This window comes from Haplochromis burtoni, unplaced genomic scaffold (assembly GCF_018398535.1).
Source record: "Haplochromis burtoni strain Fernald_Lab_line unplaced genomic scaffold, NCSU_Asbu1 Contig_77, whole genome shotgun sequence".
NCBI classification, from domain to species: domain Eukaryota; kingdom Metazoa; phylum Chordata; class Actinopteri; order Cichliformes; family Cichlidae; genus Haplochromis; species Haplochromis burtoni.
This window is the reverse complement of record NW_024582438.1, coordinates 575,749-600,589: the sequence shown is the minus strand read 5'-3', so window position 1 is coordinate 600,589 and position 24,841 is coordinate 575,749. Positions and strand designations below refer to the sequence as shown.

Genomic DNA, 24,841 nt, shown 5'->3' with positions numbered 1-24,841 from the left:
GGGGTGCCTGTGTCCATGGCAGATTGCAGCCAAGGATGGGATTTTGAGAGTGGAATAAGGCAAGCAGAACTAATAAGAGATTAGGCTTTGACCGGTGCAAACCTCGGGCCCAAGTAGTGACTGATCCTGATCAGTTAAGGAGTAATTAATTTAATTGTGCTCTTTATCATGGCTTAGCTGCATCTCCTCCCTGCTGATGCAGTTATAGCTTCTCTCTGCAGCTCACCTGGTTATAGCCTTTGCAGCAAACATTCCTTTAACATTTTCCAAAACAGCTGAGAGAGCAGGAAAAACACTGCATTAAAAACACATCTTCTCCCAAAATCAACGCACACACGAAAACAGCAAGCTCAGTTGCACCAAGGCTACACGGCCTTTTTCTGCTCGTCTGTAAAAGACGTTTGATGTAACATAGCGCACGCAAAGAGCCGCACATTCAGGAACAAAATACACCAAGCAATGTATTTTTTAGAGCACCGGAGTCAAAGATATTAGAAGTGTAAATGATAACGAAAATGGGATTTTGTGCTCCACTGTGTGCAACACTGCTTTGCAAAGTTAGTGTCACTCGTGAACATGGAAAAATAACTCCTGCCATACACAAAGGCACTGGGTGCATAAAAAGACTGTAGTTAACCCCCCTTCTCCATCTCTGTTGTGCTTTCTGCAGCCTTAGCACTAAAATCTGATTCAAGCTTTCTGTGAACAAGTGCACTGCTTGCCAATACAAATGACAGCGGGAGTGGGCCACGCGCCAAAGTCCTCCCCTGACTATCAAGAGAGAAAAGCAATCAAAAGAAGCAATCAATATAAACAAAGTCTTAACTACTATTGATTATTTAGCTCCACACTGATGGGCAATGATAGTTATGGACCTGAATTCATACACTCAGTTGATTAATATCTTTACCCATGTGTTGAATCAGCCAAACAGGCAAGAGTTTTTACATAATTTTTTAATTTTTGGGGGGTGGGATTGTATAAAACGAATGCACATCATCCAGAGGCTCAGTGGCAGTGTTGTGTCTGGTGTGACATGCCAGCGGGATGTAATGGAAACTGTTCCTCAGCTCAGCATCCTGCGGTGTCATCACTCACTGTAAGGCGGACTGTTACTTCCATCAGCTGCATTTGAGTTTGGGCAAGTCAGCAAGTTTTCCTCTATTGCACACGCAGCCCATGCTAAAGAAATATACCCTGGAAAGGCCCAGGATCCCTTAGCTGAGCTCTCAGTCTCTGGTGAGGTAGTGGCCACTCAGGCTGTTTCAAGTATCCTCTCTGAGCGGTAGGTCATAAAGAGAAATGACAGCACGGTGTATGACTTACAGAGCGTGATAGGAAACGAGAATGCAGAAACGCCACACTGCTTTTTTTATTTCAATGAAAGCTTAGGTTGGTTATGCATGGCTCAAAATCAAGGCCACCACTAATCTGTCAATTACAGCCTAAAAGCCTCCACCATATCACCGCCAGGTTTGCTGGATGGGAACTGAATGTTGATTTTGTAATTACTTTTCAAATGTAGGTCTTTTGTTTAGTCAATCATGACAATTCTTTCCTTTTTTTTTGTCGGTGCAGACAATGACTGATATGCGCCGCTAAACTCACTATGCAGGAGGGTTTTCGCTGCTTTTACCAACGTTAATTAAATGGCTTTAGGGATAAAAAAAAAAATATCAGCCTGTCACTCAATTGGTCCGCCACTTACACTGAAGCATTTCAAGTATTGGATGGATTGCGCTTATGCTGAATCCTACAATAGTGACTTCAGGCCAACAGTTTCTCCTTTTATTGAAATAAAAGTATCTTTGCAACTACTTTATGGATTTATACAAAGGCAAATTTAATGCAGATATCCCATGATCACCAGGGGATAAATAAGGATAAATCCTATTTTTTTTTTTCTCATAATGCTCTGACTTTTACTCTCATGCCACCATGAGGTCGTGATTTATGGTTTTGGGCAAAATACTTCAGCAATTACAGGATTGATTGCTGTGAAATTCAGTTCAGATGGATTGCAGCAACACCGGGGATCCTCTTTCATATAACGCCATCCTCAAGTCAAACAGCTTCCAGTATGTGGTTTATCACAAATACCTGCAAAACTGATAACAAATCCATGAACCCGAACTGTGCTATATGCTGCTATTTGCTTACTGAAGCTAAAAATAAGCTCTCAAAATACACTTAATAGTATTTAAAAGCATTTTATGTGATTATAACTTGTTTAAAAGAAATTACAACACTTCAAAAGAAACTACATATATACCCCAGAGGCAATAAAAACTCATGTTCTCAAGGGCTGGTATTATTTTTTTCTACCAATCCTTGTATTAATAATTAAACCTACTGAGAGCTTTTCCTTTAATGAGATGGAACAATTGAGCAGAATTCCTAGTCAGGTCATCGCCGAGCTGTCAACGCGATACTGCTCCCCTGAGGCTGAGGCCCTCCAGCAGTCTACTGCTGTGTCTGTGAATGCGTGCGTTACAACTGTGTTTGCTTTGATTTGCGCACATTAGAGCCGCTCTCCTCCTTGTTATGCCTCATGTATCAGAAAGCGCTTTGCAAAGAGCACGTCATGATAACTTAAAGCGACTTTACGGATTTGAAAGGAAAAATGTGACAGGTTTTACTTTGAGCATTTAGGAACAGTTTGGTGGATTCAACAATTGAGACACCTGCGCTCTGAATATAAAAAGAGTGTTTTGTGTATGTGTGTCTCTGTGTGTGGCTTGATCCTAAAACATGATCTAACCGTTTTTATATATTTTGGATCATATAAACCTCAAATATTCATCAGCATCCTGAACTTTATTTTAAACTTTAGAGCAGATTTTAAATGTCACTGTGAGAAAATGTGTCTTTTATGCAGGTCGGTCGGCTTAGTTAAGCATAAAGACTGGAAACGGAACGACATGGAGCCTGACTGTGTCCGGCAAACATCAACATGTTTTATCTCGTTATATAACCACTAATACACCTCAAGTATGAAATTACCCCACAGAATCGCAGCATTTTTACACGTCAGTTATGCTGAGGATTAAATAAACGTCAGGCATTTGTTTCACCTCTCTTTGCAGTCTAACTAGCTTGCAGTGATATTTTCATATTTATGAGTACGCTTTAATAAGCTATAAAAAATAACGTTTTTCCTCAACAGTGTTATACCATTTATTTAATATCTTGATAATACTGACAGCTACTACTATACAATCTAATATGATGCAGTACTTTTTCTTTTGAAGCCAAACTTGAATCTCAAGCTGCCTCCACTCCATCTGTACATGGATGATGACACGAATACTGAGAAACTGTTCAGCTTTTCAATTTCAGCAGTCTTTCAAGATAACTGTAGAAACCCTGGAATAATGGTATGATGACAAATACACTGCTTACTCATCCCATCACGGAACAATTTCAAGAATATTATAGTCATCTGTCAGTGCACAGTGTAGTTTCCGCTAATCTAACTCTCATCAGCACCCAAGAATATAAGAAATATTCAACTTTAATTAAAGGGTTGCATTGTAAAGCTCCTGTAATCCGGTTATAAATCAGCTATTTGATATTCATGGAATACAAATCCCAGCTGAAGGATTTCTCTTTTTCTAATATTACCTTTCTTCTTGCTGCTTTGAAATGATCTAATGTAACTATTTATTTATGTTATTGTCAAGCTTTGTATGTGGGAATGTTGGAGAACCGCGGAACTGATGTGAATTTTACAGGTCGTGTGTCTTTACCAGGGACAAACAGGTCCTGATGTTTAGAGATTTAAATAACTTCTTTCTTTAGTTGGCACGTTATTGGAATTGCAATTTTTCTGTGTTTCTGTTTTTTCTGGCTTCTTGGAAATGTGTATTTATGATAAAAAATCATCACTTTGACATCCAGTGCATTTACTTACATTAGAATCAAGGAGGTCAATGCTGTCCAAGCTCTTGCTCCTATGAATGCGGCCCTTGATGCGGCGGAGTGATGGCTTGCCCTGACTGGTGCTCACGGAGGAGGCTGCTGTGCCGGAGCCCGCGGTAGGACTGGGGTGTATCCTGAGGTGAGCAGAGAGGGAGCAGGAGGAGTAGGGAGGAAAACAACAACACCACATCAGGGCAAATAAGCTCATGCATATTTTTAATACAGCAGGAGAAAGTGCCACGAGTGAGACTAAAGAAGACGAGGAAGCAGGCTTTAGTGATGTTTCTGCCTTTCAAAATGTCACAGCCCCCCTACAGGATAAAATGGCATTTAAAGAAATCTATAATTGGATTTAATTTTACAGAGGCACTGTAGGGAAGCACCGCAGCTTCGAACACAGAAGGCCAGTGCTGCTCCGCAGGCCATGGCAGCCAAACTACAGCTGGGTTGTGGTGAGATGTGGGGAGGAGACACACTGGGCTGACCTGTCACCAATACTCTCATGAAATGTTGTACCCATCGCAAATGACATACTTAAGCAGCGCCGCTGGAGCCCTGCTGACCACATTAAAACCCTCTGCCTCTCCTTCCTTTTGTTTCTTAATTGCTGTGTAAATCACTATAATCACCAAAAAATTAATCAGCCCCAATGGGGGGTGAATAAAGCAGTCACATCTACCTCCTTTAAGCCTTACTGTATGTTACTTTAGCTGAACTTTCCAATAGGGCACAATAGTTGTGCTTATACATTATACATACAAACTTAAAGATTATTGATTAGTGGTTTGTAACAAATTACTAATGTTTAAATATCCAGTGAGCGGAAGTTCTCAGGGTGAAAATGTCTTGTTGTCAAAGGGTTCAGAGGGGAGCTTTAAACTCACAGGAAGCCACTATTAACTCAAATAACCACTTGTTACAACCAAGGTATGCAGAAGAGCATCTCTGAATTCCCAACATGTCAAACCTTGAAGCAGATAGGTTAAAGCAGCAGAATACCACACCAGATGCCACTTCTGTCAGGCCAAGAACAGGAAAAGCGGACAATGGAAGGCTGGAAAAACTGTTGCCTGGTCAGATGAGTCTTGATTTTCTCTGTGACATTCAGATGGCAGGGGCAGATTTTGACATAAATAACATGAAAGCATGGATTCATCCCACCTTGTATCAGTGGTTCAGGCTGCTGGCGGTGGTGTAATGGTGTGGGGGATATTTTCTTGGCACATTTTGGTTCCCTCATTACCAAATGAGCTTTGTTTAAACACTACAGCCTGGAAATACCTGGTTACTCGTGACAGTGAGTTCACTGAAATCAAATGGCCTCCATAGTCACCAGATCAGAGTGTTGCTTTGCGATGTCAGTTTGCCAAATCATGCAGCAACTGGAGTTTTAATCGTCAGTAACCTAGCTGTATTTATTACATTTTCCTATTGTTAACTGTAAAGTTAATCCTCTACAAATCTCATCTATAAACGATTAGTAAATAGGTTATTAAGCGTTCATAAACCAGTTCAAACGTTAATTTGTGACTTCATATATATTTTTTAGCAAGAGTTCAAAAATATGACTGATGTTTCTTAACGACAAAAAAATGTTTTAAATGTCTTTTAAATTTCTCAAATTTGTATATTTATGCCTTTCAGTAATGTATTTCTATATCAACGCAGTTTCAAAGGTGCTGTGATCATTATTGTCACATGCGTTGTTTCGCTCTTCTGTTTAAAATACAATGAAAATGTTGAAAAAGTCAAAACAATATACTAGGGCAATCCATACATGACTGGTTTACTCTTTAGAACTTTTTAAAAATCAGCAGTGGATGTTGCTACATAATTTTGTCCGTACTGAATTAATTCAGTGTAGAAAAAGTTTCTCATGAATATAAAAAGCTCATGAAGCATAGTGTAGCTCAAATTGGCGCTATTGTTACTGCCTCTTCTCTTCTCTGAGTCACTCCTAATGAGGATTTAGATAACACAATATTCAATGAGGTAAAATCCCCTCTATACAGTGCAGCTCAGAGAAAACAGATATCCATTAGCGAGCTCAACAGCAAGCCCGAGGAGCTCCCGAGGTTTGGAGGCTCAGCAGAGACGTTACGGGAGAGAGGCGCGGACAAAAATGGGAGGGAAGAGAACATCACCAACCACTTTCTACCTGCATTCATTCAATTATTGCCTGAAGCATACTAAGGGGCTTACTGGAAACGCTACTGTGAACCATTCAACAGTACGAGTACGTGCGGTCAATTACTGCCGACCTCAGGTTGTTCTCATAAACAATACAGCAAACATGACTAATGAGAAAAGCTGCTTGGATTGTATCACAGCCCTGGTGCAGCCTTGCGCATTCAGAGCCTCATTTCTTGGATGTTGATTCTGAAATGGATTTCAGCCAAAACACTTCAAGCCACAAAGGCAAGGAGTAAAATAGTGCCAGCAACTGTGCCGACTCAGATATAATGTGCAGTGAATTATTTCTTATTCTCTAACAAATATGCAGGTGTAATGTTTCACTTGTGAGCTGAGACAATGTATAACACTGTGAGATTTAATAATAGCCTCTCCCTTTCACTTGTGACATTTATGGGCACAGTTTAAACTACATGGATGGATGGATGGCGTTTGGCAGCCCAGAAATATTGCCAAAGTGATTGAAGGTCAAAAGAACTCTTTATAATTTAAAGACACATAGTCACAGATTTGAAACTTTACAGGAATAGTTTGACATGTGGGAAATATTGTCCGATCTTTTCATCTTTTCTCCTTAAGAGAAAGGCTACTACCTAATGTGAACCTCACTATTAAAGGCATAAACCATTCACTTGTGGAGAAATCGGACAGGTTAGCTGGTAGCCAGTGTTACTTAAAACCCCATACTTAAATAATTTAACCAGTTGTGTGCCATTATAATGTTATTTTCCCATCATCTATCCACTTTATTCAATTCTGGGTTGTGCAGGGAAGCTGGTGCTTATCCCAGCTGCCATAGGCCAAGAGGCCAATTAGCCTAACTTCAATGTAAGTCTGTGGACTATGAGAGGAACCCAATAATCCAAAGAAAAATACAAGTCCACAGAGGCACAGCCAGATGATGGACTCAAACACAGGACCTTCTTGCTGTAAGGCCCTGTGGCCCAATGTTATTTTGCTTCCTTGAAAAATATGAAGATTAATTCAGTCAGTTCATATCTGTTCATGTAATTCTTTCCCTTTTTTCCCTATCATATGCTGTTATGTTGTGGATGTGAATGCACTACAGATGGAAAGGGTTTTTTTTTCTAGTTTTGGATTTTCATGATGTCAAGGAGCACAGAAAGCCTTAATAAGACACTCAGAAGGCCCTCCCACCTACTGTTCAAACGTTGCATTTATGAGGTACTGTTAGTCAGAAGAAAGTTGGGTTAAAGTAGAAAGAGAGCGCAAAATATATTGTATTAGACTGCGGATGAACTGAGGGGAATCCATCAAGACCCAGTACAAGACAAATAATCTACTTTTACTCTACTGTAGTTAGAGTTTACAAATAAAAATATCATAGTTGGCCCTCTTTAATATGAAACAGCTAGGAGAAGTGTAGCTTGGCCTTGCTTACTGCAAGCAGAGAGAAAAGTATTAAGCATCAGAAACCTAGCATCACTAATTAAGATGCTATATCTTGTCTGTTTCATATGTACCAGAAAAGAAAAGAAAGCTGTTCTTGACGTTATTATAACTTGCTGTAAATTCCTGGAGTGATGTATTAAAAAATACATGTATATACTATCATTCCCACTGCTGTTTCTATACATACAAAAATATGAGATGTCTTCTAGTATATTTTACAATATATAGCAACCACTTATACACAGTACAAATTGCTGCTGTATTTAATTGGATCTATATTTTTATCAGGGTTTTTTGTACACTGTATTTTCTTATTTATTTTCTTATTTTTATTTTTCTAATATATCTCTAATTCACTTTTTCTTTTTGACCCTTGTGCTGCTGTAACAAGTGAATTTCCCCAGTGTGGGATTAAATAAAGTCTTTATCTATGTAACAGAGGGGGGTCAAAACAATAACATTTTAAATCATTCAAGAGATTGTAGGCCTAAATCACAGCGCCACAGTTTTGACATCACGCATCCAACAGCAGCTGTTTAATATTCATATTTATTTTGTGATTGAAAATGACAATTTTCCTGACATCTGTTGTGGCTAACATTTCAAAACTGGTCCCATCAAGCGAGTACACCCTGTCGGAAATCCTTTATCAGCGTGCATTAGCAGAATGCTAGGGTTTCTGTGGGCCACACCATCCTTCTGTTGAACACAATAGTATTGGTATTAATAATTATTTCACGCCTGCAGCTCAAGTCACTCCGATGGATAGAGATCAGTGTTTTTTACAGTATATTGCAACACATTTTCCCGCTGTAGGCTTAATAGGTAGTTAAAATAGTCTTGATAAATTGGCTATAGTTTTAGCCAGAGTTAAAGAAAAATCACTGTATAATAAACAGAAAGCAATTTTAATCGGGTTTTTTGGTAATTTGGTACTATTTTCTCAAGTGTTGTATGCTTCCTTTCTTAAAGGGAACATGCTCAGACTTCTATCAGGTAAGGTAAAACAGACTCATTACTTTTATTGTAGTTATACAGAATTAAGTGGACCGATCATTTTTATGCAAGCAGAAACCCCCCAAAGACCCATTGCAAGCCAGGAAAAACCCAGCTAAGGTAATCTTTGCAGCAGCTGCTGCAGGCTGCATATTAAGAGAAGAGACATGAAAGTGCTATCAATGTTCTCAGCTAATGGGCAGCAAGAAAGCAAAGGGGCAAATGTTCCGAGAGACTACATATGTTACTGAAAGGACATTTTGTCAGCTTTTATTACTTTCATGTATTTTCTGCTGATGTCAAATAGCTGCATAGATGCTGCGAATGCAGGATTTTTTTTAACCATTAAGAGCCTAAAAGGTATTCATAATCATTTCTTTGCTGCTTTGTTTAACAAACAGTTCAAGCGCTTGATGCATGGCAAGTTAACAAAACAGTGTGGGTCATCTTGGCCCTGGTATAATGGGAGTATTGGAGTCTTGCCCCATTTGTAGTTTCTTACAACAAAGAAAATCCACTTCAGAAGATAATAGAATAAGATCAATGCCAAGACCCCAGATGGCCCGATGACCACAATGGAGTATAATAATGTAGTGCACAGATAAGGTCAAGCAGATGCCTGATGCTATTACAAAGAAAGGACGGAGAACACACACATACGCACGCACGCGCACACACAAATACACACATTAATCAGTTGCAGGACTTTCTGCTGTGCCTGGTTCCCAATCTCTCTTTCTCTCAGTCTGCCTGGAGGAGCCATCAGGTACGATTAGTTCAAGCAATAATGGCTAGTGCTTAATCAGCAGGTCAATAGGCAATGTTTCGCTCCATTCCTCCCATCTTGGCCAGCGCTAATATAACACTTAACAAGGAGAGCAATCCTGGCCATTGTCTGCCACACACACCAATGCACATAAAGAGACACACACTTCAAGAGAAATACTTATAGTTGGCCAATCCAAATAAAGAGTCTGTTAAATTAGGCATCTCTCATCACTTTTATCCCAGTATCTTCCTGCTTTTGGTGTGTTATTTGGAGAAAAGGCACAGGTATAAATAAGATGAAGCATTACATAAACACAGTAGACTTGTTGTATTATCCCTACAGGCTTGCAACAGAGTGTAAAGTTCATTAAGTCAGGTTAATGCTAATCTTTGGCTGTGTGCAAGTACATTTTTTTTAAAGACTCCAGGCAAGAGGAACATCTGTTTGCAAAGTCTAATCCTAATTTAGATAGATGCTGCCGCTATTCAGTCTTTATTAAAGGCAAGCAAAGCCGTGCCTCCTCTTACACGGAGCACACGGTCGCTGGTCGGCGGATGGTATAAGTGTTCAGGCAGGGCGGTGTGTAATCTCACTGCCACATGCTGTGAGATCAGCAGCGGAACAGAAAGCAGTTCTGACCATTTGACCAGAAATGGGACAGAATTAACGCTGCAATTATGAAAAGAGCTCGAAGCAGGATACTTGAATGATACAGCGAGCTGCTTCTTCATACAAATGCAAATGCCTTTCCCCCCCCCCCCTCCATTTAAACTGGTGTCACATCCTGTCGTACATCTGCACAAAAATTACATTTGTGAATGGAAGAACTTTTCAAATCCGCAGCAGGGAGACATACAGAGCTGGCGGCACAATCGTTTTATTTAAGGAATTAACTAATTACTCTTCATTTCCACTATGCGTATTCACATTTAAATGAATTGTTTCTTGTAAGATGTAAAAACTAATCATAAATATCTCACAGAAATTTGTTCAACTTCAACAACATTTACAGATTTATCTAAGAGAAAAGCAGTGAGTCCACACATTATATCTTCAGCTTTAACCAAACAGTTTTCTTGCAGTTTGGTCGGACGACACTGTTAAAAGATTAAAACATCAGGACAACTTTCTCCCTTGCAGAGAGAAGCTGAGAGCCAGTTCTCCACATAACAGTGCTATGTTTTGTTTAAGCCTACAAATTGCAATAAAAATATTTATATTAATTTCAACAATAATGTTTTTTCACTTGCATTGTTAGGGTTTAAAATTCCCAAGACAGTAAGGCAATTCAGTCTACAGTCATTTCTCTGTGTGTACATATTTACTTGACAAACTCACTATAAGCTATGTTTCTAATCCAGACCAATCAAATGAGGACACTGCAGCACACTGGTTTGACCAGGCGCTTAAGGTGACATAGAAAAGGATCTGTACACACTCCTTGTGTATTTTTCCCCTTTGGTTTTGTACTATAAACCTTATGAAGTAGGAGAAAGTAGTGGAAAAACTATTTACTCTTATATGAATGACAAATGACATCTTGGGCCACGAGGAATGCAGTTCAGTAGTATCACTGCTTTTAATGCATGTGTTGAACAACTAGTATTACTACTTATGAAATTGAAGGGTTTTCCAGCTGCCATCAGGCGAGAAGTCGCCAATCTGGTGCAGGGTTAATACACAGAATTGCACAACCATTCACGCTTGCTTTCACACAATTTAGAATCACCAGTTAACCTAACCTAACAGTCATTAGACAGTGGGAGGAAGCCAGAGTGTTGTGGAAGAACATGGGAGCTCCGTGCAGAGAGACTGCAGACAGCTGGTGGATTCAAACCCTGGACCTTCTTGGTGTGGAGCAGCAGTGCTAACCACTGCACCGCTGTGCTGCCAGGTCATGCTAAACACAATAAAAGAGATAAGGTTGATGCTTGGGGATGTTGTGGAAGTTTTCCATTAAATAAAGCCTGCAGACAAGCGGTGAGCGGTAGCTAACATTCTTTAATCACAAACAAAGAACAGAAAACCAAGCTTGGTGGAGAGCCTGCATGATCGTGGGGCAGACTGTCAGCAGAGTCTCTTAAGTGGCTCTCACTTAAATACCTTCTTCAAGAACAAAAGGCAGTACACAGCTGTTTCACACCCTAAGGTTCACACTCCCTTGCTACCTCCCAGAGTCATCGAAGAGACAAAAGATTCTTCCTGTGGAGTTGTCTGCTTCCCCCAACTTCCTTACCAGACCCCCACCCTCTGTCTAACTGCATGAGTGTGAGACATGTTAAAATCCAGTGGCACCAAGGCATTATACAATAAAATAATCTGAATAAAAGAAATTCCTATACAGGGATTTTGATCTGATGTGTCTTTTGTCCTCTGTCTCTCCCATCACGCCCAACCACAGATTGCTGTCCCTCCCTGAGCCTGGTTATGCCTGAGGTTTCTTCCTGATAAAAAGGGAGTTTTTCCTTCCCTCTGTCGCCAAGTGCTAAGTGTTAATGGGGGTCATCTGATTGCTGGGGTTTTCTCTGTATTATTTTGACGTCTTTGCCTTACAATATAAAATACCTCGAGGCAACTGTTGTTGTGATTTCGTGCTATATAAATAAAACTGAATTGGATTAAATGTGTGTCTTTTTAAATGGCACCATGCTTTTTACGTGATAAAATTATAATATAATATTAACTGTAGCTGCTGATGTCTCATCACTACAGTGCTTTGACTGATTTTTCCTTAAAGTTATTATACATTCATGTGAAAATGCACTTTGAAGAGTTTTTTTTTTTATCTCTTGACATATATATATTCCCACCTCCTTGCAAACCTTTTTCTTTCCATATGATTTGTATGATTTTGTTTTCATATGATTTGGCAGATTAGTGAACACCACAGCATAAATAAAACCTAGAATATGTTTAAGACTTGCTACAGTGACCAAAACACTTTTTGTCAAAGATCAGTTCATGTTGGATGAAATTTGAATAGCGCTGCACTGTAATGTGACACGGACAAAATACAGACATTAGTAAAAGAATATCAATTTCAAGCAAATTTAAAAGACCACACAAAAAGAAAAGAAACCCCATGATATTAAAGATTTTAAACCTCTTTAACATGATTCAAACAATTTGTGAAGTGTAACCAAAAGCATGAGTGTTAAAGTGATTGTTGTGGTGTACTCAGTGACAAACAGTGGAAGAAAGTTTAGAAACCAAACACTGGTTGTCTCTGCAGAAACTTCCCTTCATCTTTCAATTTCTGGGATTTATCTGTAAAGAAAAATATTCGCTTTAACAAAGTCAGATATCACTTTGAGAGTTACACAATCACTTTAGCCTCTTTTGTCAGTGCACTGCTTTAGAGGAGACAATAAGCAGCTTCTTCCAAAATCTCCCTAAATACAGAGGCGTAAATATGAAAACAACAATAAGAGGAGAAACATGAAATGAATCCTCAGTCTCAGTGAAATAAATCCCTTATCTTCTCCTATGGGGGGCAATTAGGCTAATAAGACGATGACTAAGGAATATGATTAGCTGAAAGAAACCCAGAGATAAAAAGCTCCATGTGATAAGCTCCTGACCCCTGCTGAGGCTACAGCAGCACTTTGACTCTTCTTTATTGTTTATAAAGGATGGTGTCTGCAGTAAATATTTGAATTAAGGCACAACAAAAGAGTGTAGGGACATCTTATTAGTAAAAAAACAAACAAACAATGACTGCTAACTTACTGTTATCATAACATAAAGTAATTTAACTTAGGTGCTGTTAAATTCTGGCTGTGTTTTGTTCTTCTCTCAGTCACGGAAATGGTTTAGGTTGGCTCAAAACAGGTGATGATAACAGTTAAGCCTCTCTCACACACACTGGAGCCACACTAGCCTGTGCCACACTGTGCGATACATTTTGAATTTGCGTTAGACTGTATCAGAGTGCCATTGAGTCTATTGACTCCTAATTAACCATCTTTGCTTTCAAACAAGATGGTAATCCGGCTGTAATTAGGGATACTGTCTCACACACGTTGGAGCCGCCTCCACGAGCGATCTTACTTACAGTCAGGGAAAAAGGGGAATGAAAGGAAGGCTGCCTTTGGAGTAAATAAATGAACAAGGCCGCATGAGGAGGCGAAAGAAAGAGAGGTGGTCACTGAAATATACTGTAGCGTTCAGGCACACAGAGTAATGGGGACACTGAATAGGTGGGTAGACAAGACACAAAGACATGCTGAGAGCAGATTATGGAGATAAAAATGTTTAATGAGAGATGTACAGAGGCCTGGCTGCAGGACAGGACATTTTAAAAAAAACAGGCGCGAAACATGTTTCATGCTTTACATTTTATTAACTAGTTACAACACAGCATTGGGAACAGGAGTGAGGTCGGGGAGGAGGGGGTGATGTTTACCACATGATTAGCTTGATGATGACATTTCCAGTGACAACAGCTGTGCAGTGGAGGCCATACAGTACATTAAAGCACATGAAGTTAGGATGAGGGGGGTAAAAAGAAAAAAACCCACGATGGAGCTATGACATCATCCTACGCATTCAACTTTACAAACTAATGCATGGGAAGGACAAGGCTAAAAGAGCCACTTGTCTCCAAACGCGCACGGGTGCACTGACACGCACGCACGCAAACTCCCAGCATGCGGAGTAGTTGCTTTGCCCCACCGTGTATCGACCACAGTGGGTTTGTAACGATTGCAACATGGTGCAGACCGGCTGCAGTGGCTGACAGGAATATTATGTCATTTCGGAGAGTGAGCCGGGCGCATTTTGGCTCCGTATAACCCGCTCATCCGTTTGACGAGATGTGGGAGGCGACGGCTCGGCTCATCGCAGTCCCCCCTTTTCCTTCTCTCCTCAACCTGCATCACATCATCATCATCACCATCATCACCATCATCCGCACCGAGAGTGATACTCACCACATACGCTTCCTGGGTGGAAGACAATGTTCTTTGTTGGAGGCGGTCACCCCCAGAGCCAGCTGCATAACAGTAATGTATTTCTGGTAATTCACCATGGTACTGTCCACCGCTACTAAAAATCCAACCCAAAGAAAAGCACAGGTGATCATATATTTCTTTAGTCCCTGGCATCCGCCTCCGCTGCGTCTTCCGTGCTCAGCATCACAACGCCATTTCCAGCGCTGAAGGACTGACAGTGAAAACACTCCCCGAGGAGCTGAGAGAAAGGTGCCGTACCGCTGCGACCCATGTCTGCAATGACACTCTGACCGTGTTTTTTTTTTTTTCTTTGTTTTTTAGCTCTGGCAAACACACCGCCGATCCATCCGAACTGTGATTTTTTAAGTATTTTTTTTAGTATTCTTTTTAATGACTACGGTCAGGATTTGGACATTATCTCCTTCCTCCTGCCTCCTCCTTCCTGCCCAGGGTTGGAAACACTCTCTGAAAAACGCTGCAGCGTCCAGGCGTCCGTGTGTGTGAGGTAGGGGAGAGAGTGTGTGTACAGTGTAGTCAGAGGGGAGCGACTGGGAGGGAGGGGAGGAGGGAGGGGAGGAGGAGGAGGGGGGGTCAAGGGACCGATTCATTTAGAGATGCTCGCTTGTAGCATCCATTTAGGAAGTCGAAAGTTTGCCTTTAATTACTTTTTAAAGGTTGGTTCTTTTTTTTAAAGTCGACTACCTTTGTTAGGTAATACTTCCGGGAAGCGGTAATGACTTGTAGGGGCGTAACTAGGAATTCAGGGCTCCCTGAACACCCTGCCTCTCCTGATAGATGAATGATGCCTAAATTCCGTTTTGTTTTGCTTTTTCAAAAGGGTCCTGGTGTGCTGGATAAGTAGGCATGTCTCCACCAGTTTTATTGCATTTTAATATACTCTTTAAAGATGAGTGATTTCTGATCAGATATATTTATTTATTATTACTTTTGTTGTTTCAGCAACATTAAATTTAAAACTGTACTTTTGGTAAATATATATTTATAATTTTAATAAATGACAAATTAAAAAGGCATGAACATTTTTTTTGTATCGAAAAAATATCAACCGTGACACCAAAGTATCGAACCAACCGTGAATTTTGTGTATCGTTGCACCTATATATATTATATATATATATATATACATATATATATATATATATATATATATATATATATATATATACATATAACATATCATATATATATATATATGAATATATGCACTCGAACAGTGCAGCCTAGGCGGAGTAGTCGAACGCCGATCCACTGAGCGCTCAATACAGACAGCATCGTCAGAAGTAAAGTTGATAAAATAAATTAAAAATTTTGTATTGTTTGATACATATGCGTACCGAACCGAAAGCACTGTATCGAACGGTTCAATATCGATATCGAGTATTGTTGCACCCCTATATATATATATGCAAATAAACAGGTGTAAACAGGTGTTTATCCATCTATAAGAGTCCAGATTGGACCCTTCAGGCAGTTGTACAAAAAAAAGTATGACAGGAATGACTACTGATCCACGTTTTCTGCAGCTGCCAGTGTCCGATTCCACAACCAAGTATAATCCCCATCTTACTGAATAAATTATGACATATGGGAAACATGTGACATACAGATAAGCTTCTATTATACTAAAGAGATGAAAAAACTGAGGCCGATTAATGCAGCAGATTGTCTATATGGCCACACTGTCACACACCAATGGTGATGCAACTTGGGGCTCTGTGTCCCACCCGAGGAGTTTTCTGTATGAGGACGGGAAAAATCAGCAGTCCTCCACTTATTGGACAATCTGGTCTACCTCCTGAGCCTCAGCCACCCCTCGCAGGGGAAAAAAGACCAGTGAGCACACTCAGACAGAAATGCCATATTTTTATCATGCTTTAGGTCTGACTGACCCCAAGTATTTTCAACCCATAAGCCTGTATGTGCTTAGACTTAAACAGTATATAGCTTGGTGATCATATAAAAAAAAGTCCTTATATTTTATCTGGTAATGAGGGTCATAATGTATGTTTTAATATCATTTTATGCCGATTAGCATATAATTTTGAGTTTAAAAAAAGAAAAGAAAAAGAAAGTTCTCACTCAGTTCTGAATGTCCAGTGAATGTAACCAGTAACTTGGAGATTTTGATGGTCCTTGGTGATTACTCTTAACTTCCAAAGGATAACAGAAAGTAACGGATTACTTATGTTACTGTGCATTTTTTTTGGCTTTGTTTTCATATTTATGTATGACATAGATTAGTAGACAGTAACAGGACACGGCTGGTGAGTAATTTTACCTTGAGAGTTTTCCACAAGGCTTGCAAATACCACAGAGACACCAATGAGAATCATACTTAATTGTGAGTCTCCTGTCCAGTTTTCATTGTCTGGGATGTAGAAAGAAGAAATTGAGCACCCAGAGGGCAATGCATGCAGGCTAACTGAGCAGAGAGAGGCTGCACTTTGAAAGACACGCAATGACAGTATGAGCTAACCCTAACCCAGGGTGAATATAAGTGGAATGTGTTCACAGTTTACACTTGTCTTTTAAACCTCATACAGTTTGAATGCTCAGTGAAATGATTTGTAGCTGTCACAGTTGCTCATAACAACCAGTGCAGAGTTATATGAATGAGAAAGTCTGAAGATTACAACAAATTCATCAGTTCTGTGTGTCTGCTTAACCCCATCCGCACATAAAGCATGTGAACAATGAATATTCACCAGAGTATCAAACACAGTATGACCTAATTTTATTGGACTTTTTCACTGGAGACACCCTCGTATTTATTTTATTGAACTTCTTTCCAGGGAATTATTACGCTCCCTTATTCTTCTATCACTGGGTTATGAATTCTGTGAGCTCATACCTCTTACAACCACATTATTTTTTAACTGCCTTATACATATTCACATCACAACCAACCATCAGCTATTCAAAGAGATTTATGTCTCGTCTAATTTCTGTTTTACGAGAGTGCATAAGAACCATTTTCTTTTAAATTGTTTTATTTTTAAGCCCCAATAACTAAAAAGGCAAATATGGTATATGAACTAAACCTTTGATTGCAGTTCATGAGGTAGCATTTATAACAAAAAATATCTAATATCAGTTATCCAATGTAAAAGCAATATTTTAAAGCTTTTTTCTGCCTTTTTGATTATGTTTGTGATTGCTGAATTGGAGTGAAGTGTGGTCGTAGTAGCTCTGCCTCAGTGCCCACACCACCTGTCATTAGCAGCAAACAGACGCTGGCGTGGGTTGCTTCCCAGTCAATAGACTGACACAGAGGTGCCGTTGTAAGCTTCAGAGTAAGTCGATTAGTCTAGACTTTGAAGTCTTAGAGGACACCTGAGTTTCTGAACTGCACCTCTCACCCTCACCAGCTCAGACAGAAACAAAAGATAAATGGAAACTGGGGAGGTTTTATACTACATACGTCTGCTGCGAGCAGCTGAATTGATCATTTAACTGTTGTGAGCTGAAGGCATTAGCTAATGATTTCATTTATATTTTAAAAAATCAAAATGAAAAATCAAGTTTGGCAACGGTTTCGTCATCCAAATGATTTCCACCATACAGCTAAACAGACAGAGCATGACACTAAAGCTGCCAGTGTCAGGGGAGCAAATCCCTCTGTGGCCGACGCTGCTAAAAATGATGTCGTGTGCTCTATCCGCAAAAGTATCCTAATCTACCCAACTGACAGTGTTAAACTCTCATTGGCAAACGCAGGGTGACACTGCGTGTGTAACGGTACAGTGAGCTTCTAGAGTAAATGTTCATATAGGATATGATGTTTTAGAAATAACTAGAGCTGATATGCTGAGAATGAACATCAGGCGTATTCTGAAATGTAAAACAGCCCTTTTGGTGGTTGCCAGCTAGTTACTTCTGGGTGACTGGAAGCAGAAAAGCCTTCGGGGCTTTAAAGGAACCTAAATTCACCCAGTGCTCATATGTCCATAAGTTCATTCATCCAGTACCTGCTGATGAAAAGGCTTCAGTGTGCATAAAGTAAATATGATTCATTTTAAAAGCAAAATAAAACATATAGTGATTTATATGCATAGACATTAAATGCACCTGCAAAGCCTTGAAACGAGCTTGGCTCCTACACAGGTTTCTGGAGCAGACAGACTATAAAGTAAGATATCAAATAATACATATTGCTATAACTATATAAACACTAGGTTTTCATCCATTGGTCTCATATTTCAGATATTTTTAAATTCCAGTATTTTCAAAGTCAGTATATTTCAGTTTGATTAATCTTTGGATGCATATCATAGATCTCATTTACTTCATTCATTTGTGTAGAAATCACAAAGTAAAATTTCTTAAAGATGCACAGAATTGCCCAGTAATGACATTAAGATAGACATAAAATGATCTAATGTGTAGTAATGTTAGCGTAGCTTTCATTTTTAACAGTGAAGATATGAGGTGAGAGTAACGGTGTAGGATTTTGGTTTCTTTTGAAAGTACATCGACTAAATTGTGTGTAATTAGAAAACAGCACAAAGTAGAATTTAATGATCTTCTATTAGTGGCAGGGCGGCACGGGGGTGTGGTGGTTAGTGCAGCTGGCAGGGCCTTTCTGTGTGGAGTTTGTGAGCCTGTGAACCAATTAAACTAACGTCCAAAGACATTAGTTTAATTGGTGATTGGTGTCAATGTAGATATGAATGGCTGTGATAGATAGTTAAATTATCCAAGGTGTAACCCACCTCTTCCCCTATGACACCTTGGGATAGACTTCAGGCCAGATGTGACCCTGAGCCTTGGATATGCAGAAAAAAAACCTATGGATAGATCATTAGAGGTACCTTCCTGTAGACTTTGTTAGATAATTCAGTTTCTTATGTAAAAAAAGCCTCTTTGCTTCCTGTTCGTAGCATCTTGAACCCTGTCAACAGTCAGCTAATACATCGATAATGGAATCATCAGTGCAGAGTTGCACTCCAGCAAACCTACCAGCAAAGCACCGTGTCACCTCCCATTGACTAGGATGCCACTCAGATAAGTCCCCTGATTAATCAGACTCTGCACATCATCATTATCAGTCATGTAAGACACGGCAGCCATTAAATGATAGGAAAACTGCTGAGGACACACACAGAGACATTACCGAAGCTTCTCTCTATCTCCCTCTGTCTTTTGTTTTCACATGCACACATACACACTGCAGGGAGTGTGTATGGAAACCAGTGGTAGTGTGTCAGTGGGGAAGCACTAACACAACAGTGGGTCAGTGGCTGTGCTGCAGTCTGAAGCCCACTGCATTTCCATGCACACTCCACTGCAGCACTTTGATTGCACACTGGCATCCCCCTCCTCTGCATCTCCACTGAGGAGCCGTCCCCATCATTACCCTTCTCACATGAGAACCCACTGCTGACATCTCTTATTGTGCGCCGCGCACTCACACGCTCACGCACGCCAAAACCAGCGTGCTCACACAGACACACACAGGTACACGTGTGCACAATTAACACACTAAAGTCCTCGTCTTTCTTTCTTTTTTTTTTTCCAAGCAAGTAAATAGGACACACGGGGCTGCCCTTCTTTCTTGTGTCCTTCCATTTGCTTGTCCACTTCTTTCTGCACAGCAGAATCAAAGCTGGTTTGTAGGACTCGGAAGCTGCTCCCAGAGGAGCCAAACCTGGACGAAAGCCCCGAGAACCACTACCGCTGTAACACTGTGATTTATTACTCGTGCACCAAACAAAGAGGAGTTCACAGAGAAAGTCCTCTTCACATGAATGCACTGCACCAAGAAGACCAAGAGTAATGAAGCACTCGCACACGCACGCACACACACACACACAGTCACACCTCAGCGCTGTCGCAGTGCTTTCTCTCTGTGTACCGTGAGGTGAGTCATCAGCACGGAGAAGCATAACCTCACAGCTCCAGCTAATCTCTCCTCTCCTCCTCCACCTCCTCTTCAACCCGCCAGCATCTCATTTTCTCCACTTATGGATGAAAGCATGGTGCCTTACATCATGGCTGCTGGCTCACGTATAGATATAAGGCCTCAGAGCCAAACACACAGCCAACGCATCCTGGGTAATCACCTCATTTTCCATAGGGGAACGGAACATGTGCGAGTTTTGAAAAATAGCCAGTTACTCATTAAATATATCTGTGCAATCATGGCTTACATGCCTTTGAATTTTCACTTCAGTACAGGCTAAGAAACCTTTGCACATTCACAGATGAGTGCTCAAGAGGTCTTGAGTGTTGATTTTAAAACCAAGAATAGCTGCATATTGTAAACAATCTGGCAACCAGCGGCCTTTAAACTGGATTCAGCAAGCTTCCCATCATTCCCTGCACCTTCCCTGTGGGTACACACAGGTTCTCAGCGCCCTTTAAGGCAGAAGCCTGGAGATGTGATTAAATGCTGCGTGTTCACTCTCAGTCAGCAGGATACTGACCAGAGGCAACAAAAAGCCAAACTAATAAACACAGTGCCTCTTTGAACCCACACAGCTGACAATCAATCTGCTCTTCTGCTGTGGATCAGAGAAAGTGTTCAGAGAATAAAAGGGGGAAAAAAACTCACATGACTTCACATAGTTCAAACAAGAGGAAGACATTCCCAGGTTGCCTTCACATTTATAACAAGGCAGGCAAGCAGTCGTGCTTCACGCTGTCACACTGGGACACATGCTGGCGCACAATTTTTGAAGCCAAGCATCCATCACTTGAGGCAGTTTCTGTCCTACTTCTTCTAGAAGTGAACAAACAAAAGATTACGCTTTTTTATCCTGATATACATGCAGACAACACTGCCCGACGCTTCATTCGCCAGATGTAGTGACATTCGCATTAACAAAGACAAGTGCACTGAAAACAAGCCATTCACAAAACCTGCAGATGCATGTCAGAGACGTCAGTTTCCAAGGAGCGTCTTCGTGTATACGGCTGAACACGAACAGGTGAACGCACAAACAAAGCATCAATCCTGAAATGAAATTTTAAGAGGACTTACATTGGCTTGTTAGCGTACTGCATCTCCTGTGGAGGCTCTGTGACCATTCTCTGTGCTGTTATGCTGTTTAGTGTGTTGGTTTGTTTCTGTCAGCCTGTCTGTGTGTGTATGTGTGTGTCTATGCGTGTGTGTCAGTGCCCAGGGCCAAACCACTAGGATGGCTGTCCCCATGCTGACTTAGCTGTCATACATCAAAAAGGAACGGCCCAGGGAGCATATCAGCTTGCCTGTCCCTTCACTTGAAGCATCACAAACGCCCCCCAACCACCCATCCATGCTACCTCTCATACACACACACGACACTCATATACACACTATGAAATATTTTCTGCCCAACCCCCGCCACCGTGCAAGCTGGGCCAATGGAGGTCTCCAGAGGTCCACACACACACACACACATCCAGAAAGACACCGTCACTCAGTCACGACGCATTCAGAAGGGCTGACACACTCTGTGACAAAAAACACCCTCGCAGGACTTTGTCTACCAGGCTCGCTCTCTTACATACAAAAAAAAATCAACAAACTCACCAGAGGTCATTTTATGTGCCTCTTTTCTGCAGTTTTATTTTTAGCGGTGCTGTGACTGTTTCAGTGCTGCATTGCTTAGATTATTATTATTAATTTCATGTTAATTTGGGGCTTTTAATGATTTCTCTGAACTGTTTAAGGTCTCTTGTAGTCATTTCTAAACCACTGCAGATTCAAAGATCATCAGTTAAAAATCATTTATGTAAGTAGAAGTTATTTAGACCTTTACCAAGGACTGAAAGAAGACCAAACTGTCACCCTTACCAAAACCCCGACCTCAAGTCTACTGAAAATTTGTGGAACGTGTGGATAAACCAACCAATTCAAATGAACTTGACCAATTCTGCCCAGATGAGTTGTTAAATATCCAACAATAATTATGCCTCGTTGGTGGCTACCATGGGTCTAGTAAAGTTCCAACTTGCTAGAGGACAATTACCATATTTTGGCAAGGGTGTATGTAAATATTTGAGCCTTTATGTATGACATTGACCCTCTTTGAATTCAAGAAAATCCAAACTAAATTCAAAGTTGTTCACCCAATTGTTATTTTTTAATCACATGAAAGATGGGTGCTCTAAAATCATCCCAGCCGTGGAAAAAGAAATCTTTAAAAGGCCAAAACTATTCAAACATTCATGCCCATAATGAGCGGATATTAACTTTGTATCACAACTGAAAACGATCTTCTGCATTTTGCATTGTTTCGTCACTCTTTTAGTCACAGCTGTTAATTTGTCATCGATCTGAATGTTTAAAACATGGAAGGATGATTTTATCTTCTCGTAGAGCATCGTGTGATTCAGCAGAAATAAAACTCAACATGACATCATTGATAGGGTATGTAAAGCAGTTCTCACCTGGAGTCAAATATGGGGTCGGTGTACATGGGAGGCGAGCACAGAGGTTGCTCTCCTGGAGTGTTTGGGGGCGCAGTGATGCCCCCTTTCTCGCCCTGTCCTGAGACACCATCTGTAGGAGCAGATTAATATTTTAGCCCTTTTTACAACTTGGCTGATTTACACCTCTTTCTCTCTGACCGGGTGAACAAGCAGGAGAATTCATGAGCTGGTAATTGTGGGAAATTGCCACGTGTAAGGAAGACACTCGCTTCTCTTTGTGAGAGTGTGTTTTATGTAAAAACACATTAACCTGGAGTAGTGCGGCACAGACAAGGCCCTGCATTTGCACCCACGTTGAGGCCATATGTTGTCAGAGGCTAGTTAGGAACGCTGGCGGCTCAGTAATCCCCTCAGCCACCCAGATTTAAGAAGCTATTTTTGCTTGCTATTAGTCTGTTGTGCTGGATTACTGCAAAGTAGTTTAATTTCCTTTGTATTGTACTTTTTATATGTGTACATAATTAAAACTTTTGAACACGTAAGTGCAAAGCTACCACAGATTAATGAGCTGAAACATTTTTATTAGAAAGACCCTCTATGACCTCTTGTTTTTGTGCTTTGCTGCTTAATGGTGTAATTAGAGGCTTATTAATGTTTTTACCTTCTCCATCCAACAGAAAACAGGTTAGCAGGTGAGGACAAACTTCCTCCAAAACAGAGCAGAATGAGCTGAATGCAGCAGGCCCCTTCGAGGACAGGTGGTCCAGGAATATCTCGGTCCGCTTCTTGTCGGAATCCTGTCCCAGTATTTCCTTGTACTCTCCCAGTGAAAAAACCTTGTCATACACCAGGTAAGGAAGTACACTGTTGACATCCAGCTCGCTCAGGATCTTTTCTCTGTGCTGCTGGAGAATCTTAGCTGCCCATCTCTGCTTCTTCCTGGCACATGGCTTCCTGCCAGACCTCTGCTGCTGCTGTCTTCTTTGCCTCTTCACGAACCACCTCTTGGTGCCACTGCCAAACATCTTCGAGTTGAGGAAATCCACCAAAACTTCTTCCACAGCTCTGTCAAAATAGTTCCCAAAGGAGGGGAGGTGCATATTTCATGCCAGTGAAGAGACCTTGCCACATATTTCTTCAAGCCTCCCTTTGTTGTTGTCTGAGTCGTTTATCTGGGCCAGGAAGAGACAATCTGGACAGTAGCTGATTTCTAGCCGGGTACTTAGCGACACTAAGAAGATTAACAGACTCTTAAGTACACCAATGCACATTGCTCACCAGCGCTTAGACACCCTCAACATATTTTGCATTATTTTCCTGTCTTGTTGGAAGATCAAACATTCACTAAAATCTTCATTTCATATCCGTATGGCCCATTTAATTAAAAATGTATCTAACTAGTTTTTCTGTTCTGTTACAGCCCAGAAGATAATTTAGAACAACCATGTCAGAAGGCTCCACAGTTATTTTGGGTTGTGCTGACTGGCCTCGAAATCACCAGGGACTTACAAAACAAGGAGTGCGAGAGTCAAATCCTCTACCCATCGAGGAAAACTGTGTAAAGTGAATGAAACATACTGTTAGGCTGAGTAAGATGGGAGGAACTCAGCAATCCGCAGCTCAGCAACTCTCCTAACAACTCACCTTCCTGGATATTGCTGTGAGAATGTGACACCTGATTAAAACAAGATTAGAACATTTCGTCACGGGCACTGACCCATTAAATCCAGCGTTACTCCTGCTTAAGGAGAAGCATTAACATATGAGGAGGAAAAAGGGTGTTTCAAGGGGAGCTTAATGTATTTCAATGAAAATCTATTAAAAAGAAAAGACTAATGCAGCACAAACCAATATGACCTTGAAGTGGATTTTATCAAAGTGCTGTGGAAAAAAATAAACGTCTTTACCAGAAGATGGTGCTATTTGATCAGTGACTCCTGCACATGTGGCCATAATAGGCTTTCATTAAATATTCACCAGGACCAAAAACTGAGCCAAAAGTAATACATCACCGTATTTGAGAAGTATGAATACAGAAACAGCTCGTTATAAAAGATGATACAAAACAGGGGCTGTGGCAGAGATCATTTTTACAGTGGTCAGGCTCAGATCGTTACTCGCGTCGGGGTGGAATAGAAAATGAGTTTTTCTTCTATGTTGAGAATTGCTGCAGGCTAAATAATCACTTTTACGTCAGTTACCGTTGTCATTAGCCTAAGCA

General features: G+C 40.6%; 1 protein-coding gene across 6 annotated transcripts in view; it reads right to left on the bottom strand.

The window, feature by feature from the left end:
• tjp1b (tight junction protein 1b) overlaps positions 1-23,814 on the bottom strand; it is a 69,910-nt gene extending 46,096 nt beyond the window's left edge. For 5 of the 6 annotated variants that reach the window (XM_005929168.3, XM_014335787.2, XM_005929170.3 and 2 more), the window contains exons 1-3: positions 23,282-23,814; positions 22,639-22,750; positions 3,914-4,055 (exon numbers count right to left, since the gene is read on the bottom strand). In XM_005929168.3, coding sequence (XP_005929230.1) covers positions 3,914-4,055; positions 22,639-22,750; positions 23,282-23,720 — 693 coding nt within the window. In that variant the 5' untranslated portion in view covers positions 23,721-23,814. Of the gene's footprint in view, positions 1-3,913; positions 4,056-14,223; positions 14,785-22,638; positions 22,751-23,281 lie in introns of those variants that run through there. The other variant, XM_005929172.2, reaches the window with a different exon arrangement.
• Positions 23,815-24,841: the final 1,027 nt, after the last annotated feature.